Consider the following 12,538-nt stretch of genomic DNA (forward strand, 5'->3'; position numbering starts at 1 on the left):
AGCAAGTGAAAAATAAATTTGTTTCAGCAAAGTGAATCAGCAAAAATATGCTGATGAGCAGGGAAAGCAGGAGCAGGACAGCAACCCTCCAGTTGTTTCAAACATACGTTGTATTGATACTGGTGATGGTCAGGTCGTCATGATTTGGTGGTGTGAATCAGGCGGGTGGGATGAAATGGGGTGGCAGAAGTAACATGTCAATCTTAATAAGTCATTTTGTTACATATTCAGCCTTGAATCATGTATCTATTGAAAGAAATTAAAGTTTCTGACAACAGAGTAACTGTTCCAATACAGACTCACTTGTCTCTTCAATCTGTATACAGCAATGTCACTGGGTACAAAAACATCTTCAAGACATGTTAATTTGCATTGGAAAGCAGTGAAATAATCTCATCCCAAAGGCAAGTTGTCTTAACTTTTTTAAACAGATGTTAAGACTAACATTTGGTTGGATGACTTATCAAGATGGACATTTTTGCGGCTCAGGTTGAGATGTTGCTTTCTTGTCACGTTAAACTGAGAATTTGAGGCGTAAAACATGAAATGGAAGGTGAGTATGTGAAGGGTTGGCAGGTCAGATAGGGCTTTGGAGGTCACCAGGGTGGGGTTTGCAGTACCTGGTTAAGAGGAGCGTCAGCGTTAGCCCCTGGGGAGGGGGAGCGGCAGGCAGGGGGAGAGGAGACCTCGCTGTTGGTGCCCTCCTCCCCTGACTCCTCCGTCACAGGGGAGAGGAGTGTGTGGCAGCGGCCTGCTGTCATCTGACCACACATACACACCACACATCAAAGAAGCAGGTGGAGGAAAAGAGAGGGGGACCAAACAGAAAACGCACAGATGAAAGGAGTGAGGAGAGAGAGGGAGAGAGAGAGAGAGAGAGAGAAAGAAAGAAAGAAAGAAAGAGAGAGAAAGAGAGAGAGAAAGAGAGTATCAAAATTAATGGGGGAGTGCAGGTTAGGGAGATTGCAGTGAGCATATTGCTGATTAATTAGACAGAGTAGTCAAATAACACAGAGAGGAGACCCATTAGATCACATTACTGCTATTGACATCAAACGCTGCAACGCTTTTGCAGTTGCACAGCATTAAAGACACAAAATTCACTGTAGCGTTGCTCTGTGCTAGAAAACACACAAACACTGGAATCAACTGGCAATGAATGAGCTGCTAGGACTTTTACAGGATACATCAGGGGAAAGGAATGACCAGTACCAGGAAGTTGAAAATCACACACACACACACACATACTGATTGCTAACGCCACAAACATACTCATATGTAAAGTTGCAGTTTCAGACCTGCAGACACATTTCCCTTGTAACTGGCATCTGGACATTATTCAAATTACATACAACCAAAGACTACGGGTTTAAATGTTTTCTTAGATATTTTTAGCAGTAGTCTTCCTTAAGAGCTAGAAAAGGACAGCTCATACAGTGGCATACATAAGCACAACTAAAAATGACATTAGAGGTATTTTCAAGGTGAAAAACACCCCACTATATGGACTGTAAGAAGAATAAATCTAATGGAAATTCCCCAGAAGATCAAGGCCCAAGTTTAAACAAAGCATAGCTAAAGCATGGCATAGCTAACTGAGACTGGGAGTGAAGAGTACAGCAGCAGCAGCAGCAGCAGCAGCAGCAGCTGTCTGAGAAGTAGCACAGTTGTCTGTGTGCCTGCATGCTTCAGCAGAGAGGCAGAGCTGAAATGTGAGCCAGACCCTACTGGGCTGCTTTCTGGCAGTTAATGGAGAACTTGGCCGACTGACTCGGGACCTTGTTATATTTGGTGGACTTTTTCCCGGGCTTTATGATGCAATGCAACGCAATGAAGAGCATCAGCACACCAGCATGTGTGGGAAACTCAGTGGTTCGACAGTGAGATCAGTTAGAAACCGAGCAGCACACAACAGTAACTATGTTAAACAATAACAAATCAAGGATATCAGCAGTCCCGGCAAGCTATTTATGCCATTCAGAGACTTATCATGCTCTGCTCACACACAAACACACACATGCGGTAATATCCTGTTTCCTGGCCCGCTGAGACCAAACACACCACACACAGTAACAGGGCAAGGATGTGAAAAAATGTGAATCAGAAAGAAAGCCACTGACAGACAGAGGAAGAGAGGGTAGTGAGGGAGTTTCTTATGTGCGAACACATAAGAAAAATGAATGATCAAGCCGAGGATAACATACTGTACTAACAGGCAGACAGATTTAGGCTAATACGAAGCAAATTGAAGTGACACAGCACAGAATCAGCGCAGTAATGCAGAACAGGAGACAGCACGAATAGTAACACTTGAGGTGTAGGAAAGATGAAGGGGAAAAAAGCTCAAGTTATTTCTGTGTAATATAAAAATCACACACAGAATGAAAGAGAAACATAGACACTGGATAATAATATAGAAAAAAATCAACTCTAAACCTGGAGACTTTTATATTTATCTGTCAGGGACCACTGAATAGATGAACATGAGGCTCTTCAGCCCTATTTAGACATAGTTTAATCTCAGGGACCCACATTTTGAAGGATTCTTTTATAATTGGTAACTTGGCATTTAATTGTGCATGCACAGTAGACCTATGTGCATCGGGGAAATGAGAGTGGTAAAGTTAAAGCTGAAATGAAAACTGACATTGTCAGACCTTTTCTTAATTGTGGTAAGTTATTGCAAATTAAATTATAGAGAAATGAACTGCCTGCACCCTCTGGAGACCCCAGAAGGACCCCATATTTCACTTTGACAACCAGTGGTCTAGACAGAAAAGTAAGTGAATATAGAGGCTGCAGTCAAACACAAACACAAACACGGGTCATAAAGCCATGCAGTATGTGCATGTGTGATTCTCTGTGTATCCCCAAAGAGGCTTTGCCACTCACCATGACGACAGAGGGGTGTGCAGGAAGCTGCTTGTTGGCGGCGGCAGTGGCAGTTGCCACGGCACTGGGCAGCTCTTCATCACTCAGCTCGTCCATGCCATCTGAAAGGCCCTCCACCTCGCTGACCGTCAGCAGCATGGTGGCGTGTTTGGCCTTCACTGTCAGCATCTTACACTTGGAATGGAGCGAGGCGATCTGCTCCTGGTAGCCACGGATCTTCTGGGCCAGCTCCTGTCAAAACATCCCCCCCAACAGAAAACACCGCCACCCCCAGGGTCAGGAGAGTGTGGTTCAGTCCGCAATGGAAGATCAATAGTTCCTGGTTCACTAGGCTCCTGAAAAAAGGGGGTAGCTGAGTTGGTTCAGCGTTGAATGTGGTGCCGGTGGAGCGGACGCATTCTCTTCTCTCCCCTGGTCTCTCGCTTTTGGCTTCACAGTGTGTAAGCGTAGAAAGAGAATAGCTCTGCCTCTCTCTCTCTCTCTCTCTCTATCTTTTTTCCTCTGTCTCTCTCTCTTCTATATCTCTGAACCAATCAGAACAGCAAAGAGGCGGGTGACTCAGAGCAGCGGTGAAGCCAAAAGACAGGATGTTTGGTTGAGAGAGAGACGCTTGCAGAAATAGTTCAAAATCCCTCAGACACTCCCTCTCCTACACATACACAAATGGAAAGTAAAAAACAGGAAGTGATCTCACTGCTTGCAGCCCCCTTCTTGTGTCTACCATTTCCCTCCTCCACCAATCCCCAGGACAGATTCCTCCCAACAAAAGAGAGCCGTAAAGAGAGAGGGAGTGTTTAGAGAGGAAGAATGACAGAGATGGTGTCAAATTACAGCAATGGTATGAGCCGGCAGGCTGGGTTCAGCTCCTCCTTCCCCTTCCCTCCTCCTCCTCCTCCTCCTCCTCCTCCTTCTACTCCCTCTGCCCCGCAGATGGTCAATGCACTGATAATCAGGTCATGTGACTAACTGGGCCAGTGGAGTTGTAGCTATCTGCTCAGCTTATAAACCAAACTCAGACATAAACACACGCCACGCCACTCACTGCAGCAACTGAGAGACTTATAAGACAGTATCTACAATCAGCTGGGCCCATGAGTTCCTGGTAAAGTATTTTAAGTAGATAACATCTGCAAGAGCCATGCAGAGAAACTCAGAGTGTAATAAAAAATGTTCTGCTTTTGGTGAGATTTGATCTGCTTCTCTGCAGGTCTTTGCTTCAGCACTCCGCCCCTCCCCTCCCCTCCCAATCTCTCTCACTGCATGGGAGATCAAATACACTTACTCAGCAAGGTAAAACTGCAACTGAAAGCACAGGCCTGTAACAATGCAGGTGAATCTAACCATCTACACTGCATCAAACAGGAATCTACGCAGAATATATTCACACGCACCATCAGATAAAGCAGGAATGTGCATTTGATTTGGGCTTGTAGAGGCACAACACGATATTCTCACAGAATTGCTTTATGACAGGAGAGTTAGATGATACAGTTTTAAAAGGGGATTAAATCAGCAATATCTATTCTGTGATTTTTGGCAGTTTGATTGGAAGATCAATTAATTGCCCTTTGTTTTCATTTCTAATCGAGACATTAGTGAAAATGAAGCACAATCATAAGAGTTGCATCCAACTACTACTACTAAGATATACAGATGATGTGATTTCCTGTTGTCGTAACTTTTCTTGTATGTTGTTTTACACTGTGGCAGAGTACAGGAACTAAGTAATGATGACTGAAGTTCTATCTTTATCTGATCTTTGATGTTGAAGAAGTTAACCTCATTTGAAAAGTCATCATATTTCCTTAAATGTCAAACAAAAAGCCCTTTGAGACATGTGACAACTAGTAATTGTCCTCTAAAACATAAACATTGTCATGCAGTTATGTATGGCGCTCATCTACAGTAAAGGTACTGAAGTTCATCAGGTCCTTGTTGCTTCACTGTTATTTCACAGGCTATTATGTCCTGACAAGTTGTGTGTTAAGTTAATAATGACAAATCCTAAAATGTACTTTATGGCCAATAGAATAGTTTTTGTCTGGGGCAATTTTTAATGGTTTAGTTTCCATTTAAGGAAATCTTCATGTTACAACATACAATTATATTTTAGACACTTGTGTACTTAGAGATTTGTGGCGACAGTTTGGGACAGGCCCTTTCCTGTTTCAACATGTCAAAGCCAGGTCCATGAGAGAACTTAACTGCCCTTTTCTTCACCTCACTGATGCCCTTGTGGCTGAATGGGAGCAACTTCCTGCAGCCAGGTTCCAAACTTTTGTGGTAAGTCCTCTAAAAAGTGTGGGCTGTTACAGGAGCATATTAATGCTCATGGTTTTGGGTGTTCAACAATGTGTGTAATGTTCAGGTGTCCAAATACTTATATATAATATTTAATAATACATATAATAAATACAAAATATAATTAATATATACATGAGAAGCAAAGTGAGAGAAAGTGTGTGTCCTCGGTCACCTCGTGGTGGTGTATCTGAGCCTGAAGTTCCTGTATGTTGCTGGTGGAGACGGGCCGGTCCTGAATGATGCGGTGGGCTTCCTCTATTAATCTCTGGAGGTTCTTCACTTCCTGTTCATACTGCTCATACTGCACCACAGCCTCCTGGCAAAGAGAAAACATAACATGGAAAGGCTGAAGTTGCATCTTTTGTAAAAAACATTAAAAAATGTGATTTATATTATTGATCCCAGTAGGGGAATGATCTTTACCCTTGCTTTCCCCCTACAGCGGGATCAAAGGTCAGTATCATCTACAGAGCAGCACCACATGGAGCTGATTGGGATTCAGTAGACATTGAGTGGATGTTTCAAACGTTCATACTTGAGGGCTGTCTGAGTGAAGTAATTTCTCCTGCTATCTAAGTTCATGCTACCATGATATTGATTTCTATATGAACAGCATGTGTCACTGAATATGTTTTGCATATTCATGTGTTGTTGTGCTCTAGTGTGGCATTGATTAGAAGAGGATAAACATAAACTCAGTAGCTGGTTTATAAGGCATGACTTGCTTAAACTAATGCATCACTCCTGCACTAAATTCAACTTCATGAAGATTATAATGTTCAGTTTTTCTTGAAGCTGTTAAAGAGAGGTGTTGATTCAACGTTAGGGTTACAATTCACAGCAATGAGGTATGTTAGACACGTTTTCTGTTTTTTGTGGACTTCTGTACCATGATAACATTTGGACTATTTTAGATATAGTGTTTAGAACAAGATTAAATGAATATGTATATAAGATATAAGACATCTATCTCAAATATGACTCTGAGCTAGATCACAGTGAGCTTGGATGCTTCAGATGTTTGTCCTCTAGATTGTCCCTGAGGGTCACTTGTTTCTTCCTCTAAAGACTAATCTTCACTACAATGAGCTTAAAAACAAAATCAGCCCAGAACCAAAGGATTGGAGGATAATACTGGTCCGATGGGGGCTAAAAGAAAACACAGACATTCCTAGGAAAGCATGTTGGGACACTACAGCAGAATTTAGACCATCTACTCCAGCAGATGACGAAGTAGAACAACATAACTTTTCTTACTGGGCAACAACTGACTTTCTATATAGCCTTGATATATAAGAGACAGCTGTCTACTACTCACTGCTGAGGATTTGCAGGTCTTCACTATTTACAGCAACTTCACAGATAATCTAGCAAGTTGTAGGAAAATGACTACTGAAAATAATGTAATACAAAAACATATTACCTTAATTTTATTGATTAGCAATGTAATACATCAACAGGATTATAGCTCTCTTTCACTTAATATGTGACAGTTAATTAACAGCACTTGCAATATGAGGACTGCACTTTACCTGCAGGATGTTGCACTGCTGGATGGTGGTGTGCTGCAGTTGGCTGGCTTCTTGCTGCAGGGACTGAGCTGTGCGGCAGATAGGCAGACTGGCCACTACCTCCTCTGGTAGCCGGAGGGCGCTCTGACACTGCTGTACTGCTGCCACCTGCTGCTTGAAGCCCTCCATTTCCACCAGCAGACGCTTATGAAAGAATAAAGGGGTAGTGTAGCTTTAAATTGTTTGTAGACTGTAGGCATGCACTGTGAATCTGTGTGTATTCCTTCTGTCTCTGAATTTCCAAAACCATTCTGATGCCAATATTTCAATAGTACTACTAGTAATAATAATAATAACTTATATAGCGCCTTTCAAGGGACCCAAGGACGCTTTACACATAGTATTATACTGACTACAAATGAAGTAATTAATATGTGTGTCTTCACCTGTCTCTGTGTGAGCTGCTCTCTGAGGCTGAGCCTGTTGAGATCAGGCGAGGCAAGTGTGACCTGGATCTGGTCTACTGCGGCATGGAGGCTCTTCACCTCTGCCTCCAGACGCGACATGTCCTGAGGAGAGACGTAGATATAATAAATTAAAGGAAAGCATGTGTGAGCATAGGCACAACTAATATGTATCGAAATCATATAATGTATATTGTTTTTATCATTGTTGATTTGGACGTCACACTTGTCTGCAGAAGGGTTTTTGTTCTCTGTGTTCAACCATTTGCAATTATTTTCAGTCTGAGATTTGAAATGTGAGGGTTAAATCTCTTTAAAAACAGAACTCTTCATTTGCAAATTCTAACTGACCCAGATGTATTTCATGTGAAAGGAAATTAAAATTTCAAGTCTCTGCAAATAAAAGTTGTGCTATGTCTGTGGGAGGAGAGAAAAATCCAAACACACAGGACGAATTGTAAACAGATTTCCAACACACAGTGTTATTAGCAACAATCAACCACTGACTGTCATCTGGGTACCAGCTGTATAGCAAACAGATTAGCGTGACAGATTACTGCAGCACAGGAGTCAGAGGCACGTTCCATTATGATGGTAGTACTTGGTGATGACCATAAGAGGACACTGTTGGATTGGGCCTCTGATGTTGTTTGACTGGATGTGCATCTCATGTTCTGCACCAATGTGTCTGGATTTATGAGATAACATTTTCTGCAGTTCTTAATGAAGATAAATTGATCACAGTACTTTAGAGATGAAGTATTATTGATGTCTGATTCCTGTAATGCTTGTCTCAAGTGTGAATGTCGTTTACCTTAGCTGCATCCTGCAGACTCTGGAGGCGAGTCTTGGCAGTTTGCTGCAGCTCCTCTGTGCGTCTGCTGAGGTGTTTCACCTGCTGGCTCCACCCCTGCGTCTGCAACACCTCCCCCAGCTGCCCCTCCCTCTCCCCCATGGCCTCCAAGTCACCATGGAGACCCCGACACTCCCGCAGCAACGCCTGTCACCATGGGACCATAAATTACATGTCAAAGAGAAGAGCCTTTTGTGTTTGCGCAATTATACTAATTAAGGCCGGCCAACATACTGTACGGTATATGACATGTTACTGTAAATCAAACGCGTGTGATTCACATAAAAGTGTGTGAATCTAATTAGCTGTCAATTTGTGGGGTGTCTTCAGTAGATTAATGCAGGAAATAGTATTTATTTCAAAACGTATCAGAACCCAATTTTTTGCAGAGGACAACAGCAATTTTCAGACATTTTAAAACTATTCACACTCCCTGTTGTGTGACTCACTGTAAAGACTCACCTGGTGTGCTCGAATTTGCTCCTGCAGCTGAGACGCAGAGCTCCAGATGATATTACCAGACACCAGAGCCTCTGCCTTTTCTGTCCAGCCCAAAATGAATGCCCTCATGCCGTGATATTCCTCCACCTGTCTCTCTGCCTGCTCACAACAAAAAAAAAAGAATGCACTTATTTTTAGAAGGAAAATGAAATATCAAGCATTCTCAAACTAAATTTTCTAATACTGACCCCAAATTCTAGCGTTAAAATATAAAAATTTGTTCTTCATTCATGCAAGCAATAATAGAAACGTGTCTTTGTCTTTAGGGATGTCTACAGGACATGATGAATTGAATTGATAGCTCTCACCTTCTTTAGTCTGTTGGCTCTGTCCTGGACCTGCTGTGTGGTGTGGCGCTGCACTTCAGTCAGTTTGGCCACAGCATCGCCCAGCTGCTTACACAGCAGAGGGTTCTGCTCACCAAACTCCTGCACCGCTACTCCTAACTCAGCCAGAGACCGACCACAGCATTCACACTCCTCACAAAGACTCTGGAGTGGAGAGGAGAGGAGAAACAGGAGGAAAAAGAAGGAGGTGAAGTGGAGAAAAATCAAAGAACAAGGGGACTTTAAGTGAGGGGTAAAACTGAAACTTAAACATTAGTAAACATTATATCCCTGTTGGCTATCTGTCTGATTTCACTAAAGAAGTTTTCTCACTACACACACTCCAGGGTTTGTGAGCCTACAGATGGGCAAAAGGAGCAAGGGAAGAAAAAAGTTAGGGCAAAAGAAGGAGAACAGGAGGGAAGGGGCTCAGAGTCCCACCTGGAATACTCCTCACAAAAGTGGGTCACTGTTGAAGGCAGAATTCAGTTCATGCCATTCCAACTCTCACACACTCATTAACCTCAACATCTGCAAAATGAATAGCCAATCTAACAGGGGTTAATTGCTTGTTAATTAGTCAATCTGTCTGGTTGATTACTTTGGTCTCTTCTTTGGCCTCCCCCAGGTCGGCACCCTTGTCTTCCAATTTCAGAGCAATGGTCTTCAGCTTTGCCTCAATGTCCTGGAGTCTGGAGCTGAAGTCCTCTTTCACATCTCTGGTCTGCTGCACCTCCCTTTCCCTCGCCTGGACCTGAGGCAGATGGCAGAAATAAACAGATTTCACAGTATTGTCAAATACTAACAGCTATTTAACAAAGCTAACTGGTTATGGAAAGAGCCCTGCAGCGGGGAAGTACGGTCATATACCAGGCAATACAGCAGGACTCATACAAGTGAGTGCCTGATTTACACTGGTGCACATACAGTACATTTACATACCAGGAAATAGGATGAACAAAGCTTTAGTGTTTACGCATAGTATTTGAAAACAAACCTACTGAAAACCCATGTGACATCCATAATTAGTTAATTAACTACATTTAATGCATTTAATATGTAAACTGCAGCCAAGAGAGGTCACCTGGTCTTCAGCGGAGCCCAGAGCCAGAGCCACCTCGGCCAGCTGCATGCTGAGCTCAGAAGGCAGACCAGCCTGGAGGTCCTGGTACTTGGACTGCTGCAACTCTGTCATGCGCTCCACACTCTGACGTCTGCTGATCACCTCGCCATGTGCAGTCTGCAATACAAACAACATCACATGGCGGACTGTAGATCACATGTTGTATGTCATGGAAACTTATCTTTCTCCAAACCAGCCAGATAAGCCAGAGTTCTGTACCGATGTATCGATGATTTGTGGATTTGTGCTTATATGTGTGTGCGCGTGTGTGTGTATGTACATGTAGTGGCCTAATGTACCTCTAGCTCTTGCAGCAGTGAATCCAGGTCGGCAGTGGGACTCAGCAGTAAACCACGAGTGTCTTGAATCCAGCCTTTGACCAAGCCCAACTCCTTCTCGACCTCTTCTCTCTCCCTCAACTCCTGTTGTACCTGTGATCTGCTGGCCCGCACCCGCAACACAAGGCTAAAAAAGACACAGAGTCAGTGAGGAAATTATACAAAAATGTTTTGATCTAAATGGGACATTCATTTTATTTTTTGGTCCCTGTTTTTACAAAATGACACATAACTTGCATGAAAATAAAGCAAAAAAACATTTTGTCGAAGTTAATAATGAATATTGGCCTGGTAGATATACCTGAGGGTACAGTCAAAAGAGTCAATGTAAAACAAGCTATTAATATATATTTTTAACTCATATAAAAGTAATGTGTTTAATCATAAATATTATGTAAGTGTTGGGCCACTCACCTGTCATATTGCTCCTGCATGCTTTTGATCTCTTGTAGGCACGGTGTCTCCTTATGACCATTCTCTGTCTTTCTCTCCATCGCCTCCTCCTCCTCTTCTTCCTCCTCCTCTCCTCTAAGGCTGCGTGAGTGTTGCCCCAGCAGGGCCAGGATTGATTGCTCCCTCTCCACCTCAAGGCTGAAGGAATCATGGTACTCCAGGAGGCTCTGCAGGGCTGCCCTGGTGGCTGCCTTCTCAACTGTGCTGTCTGGGACACGACTGTGGAGGTCTTTGGACACAGAGCACACCTTCTCCATCTGAAGGCCACAGAAGGTTATATGCAAAGAGTCAGGTGCGATTAATGCAGCAGATTATGGTAGTTTACTGATAATACTAGAGAAAGTGTAGGGTTCCTCAAGTATCTGTGCTAACTGACTAGGTAAGTTAGACTCCAGTCTCTCCAGTGGATTGAAAGGTCTCATTTTAATATTATACAAATGAAGGATGTGTATCCCAGAGATTCACCATGTTGTGTTCAAAGACCCTTTGTTTTTGATGAACCAAGAGATGATTTGAGAGGTTTCATGAATTCTACCATGATGAAAAGTCAAACAACAGTCACTATTCAGCTTGATGACTAGAGAATTAGTCTTTAAGATTTTTAGATTACGCATTACTGACCTATTTCACGTTTGTTTAACTAACACTCATAGTTCTTTCTACAGTAAACAGTATTCTCTGTGAGAGTCAAAGGCAGAAACCAGTGCAGAGAATGACATCATGTCCAGTTGAACAAAGGGGCCATAGAAAACCAGTGGACAACAGGAATGTGCCACATATGAGGAAGTGACCGTTGCTTCCAGTTTGACCTCATTTCCCTTTCTCAGTGCTTTGTGGGAATTCTTGGGAGCTGACAGTGTCACCCTCGAAATAGGTCGAAAGGCGGGAAAACGCTGCATGACACAGTGTTTTGGCAAGAGGAAACAACTGGCCCGAAGCCTGGAATTACATCACAGCACCCCAACTGGTATTCAGTTGTTGCTGTGTTTGACCTAAATATGTAGAAGCAAGAACGGTTTCATGGAGTTGTGTGTTTGTCAGCTGCAAGTGTCATGTGAGTATAAACAGCTTCCGTGGAACGACTGCGTGCATGTTTTACGCTCAACATGTAGCACACTCAGCACACTTGCAGGCACTTGAGCTCGCAGAACACACACAGACACAGACACAGACACAGACACGGACACAGACACGGACACATACACACACACACACACACACACACACACACACACACACACACACACACACACACACCGGGAATCATGTAAAAAATCATTAAAATAAAGTATCTTCTCCGACCTTCTCTGTGAAGTTCCTCCACTCCCTCGCAGTGTCCTCCAGTGCCCTCTCCTGGGCTCCAGCCACACTGCGGAGCCTGGTCCACCGTTGCCATAGTGACGACACAGAGTGGCTGGTAACAGCTTTGCTAGACTCGGAGATGATCTGCTCCAACTCTGTTGCTTTCTCTTTCAAAGCATTTAGAGGCATTTCCAGCAGGTCGATGTGAGCCTCTAGAGACTACAGCCAAAAGACGACAACAGATACACAGAAGTCATTCCACACGTACATTCTGCTAAAACGTTTATATAACAAACACTAAAACTCTCACCTAAATGTTAAAACTCCATAGACAGACAGGCAAACAAGGAAGAATACATAAACACTCCAGAGTTTAAATATTTATCGGCAACTGCTTCCACAGTAAGAACAAATGTTGGAATTTAATAAATAACACATAGCTGAATCCTATAAATAAAAGATAACCATTCC

The 12,538-nt window shown here is 43.0% G+C and overlaps 1 protein-coding gene across 3 annotated transcripts in view; it reads right to left on the minus strand.

The window, feature by feature from the left end:
* The window catches only part of syne1a (spectrin repeat containing, nuclear envelope 1a), a 144,832-nt gene that overhangs the window by 36,432 nt on the left and 95,862 nt on the right, over positions 1–12,538 (minus strand). For all 3 annotated transcript variants that reach the window (XM_067572353.1, XM_067572352.1, XM_067572351.1), the window contains 13 exons: positions 12,068–12,286; positions 10,727–11,022; positions 10,274–10,439; positions 9,936–10,091; positions 9,453–9,605; positions 8,834–9,016; positions 8,487–8,624; positions 7,986–8,171; positions 7,154–7,276; positions 6,729–6,911; positions 5,369–5,512; positions 2,893–3,123; positions 621–761 (listed from right to left, as the gene is read on the minus strand). In XM_067572353.1, coding sequence (XP_067428454.1) covers positions 621–761; positions 2,893–3,123; positions 5,369–5,512; positions 6,729–6,911; positions 7,154–7,276; positions 7,986–8,171; positions 8,487–8,624; positions 8,834–9,016; positions 9,453–9,605; positions 9,936–10,091; positions 10,274–10,439; positions 10,727–11,022; positions 12,068–12,286 — 2,319 coding nt within the window. The remainder of the gene's footprint in view (positions 1–620; positions 762–2,892; positions 3,124–5,368; positions 5,513–6,728; positions 6,912–7,153; positions 7,277–7,985; positions 8,172–8,486; positions 8,625–8,833; positions 9,017–9,452; positions 9,606–9,935; positions 10,092–10,273; positions 10,440–10,726; positions 11,023–12,067; positions 12,287–12,538) is intronic.

This window comes from Thunnus thynnus, chromosome 18 (assembly GCF_963924715.1).
Source record: "Thunnus thynnus chromosome 18, fThuThy2.1, whole genome shotgun sequence".
In the NCBI taxonomy this organism is placed as follows: domain Eukaryota; kingdom Metazoa; phylum Chordata; class Actinopteri; order Scombriformes; family Scombridae; genus Thunnus; species Thunnus thynnus.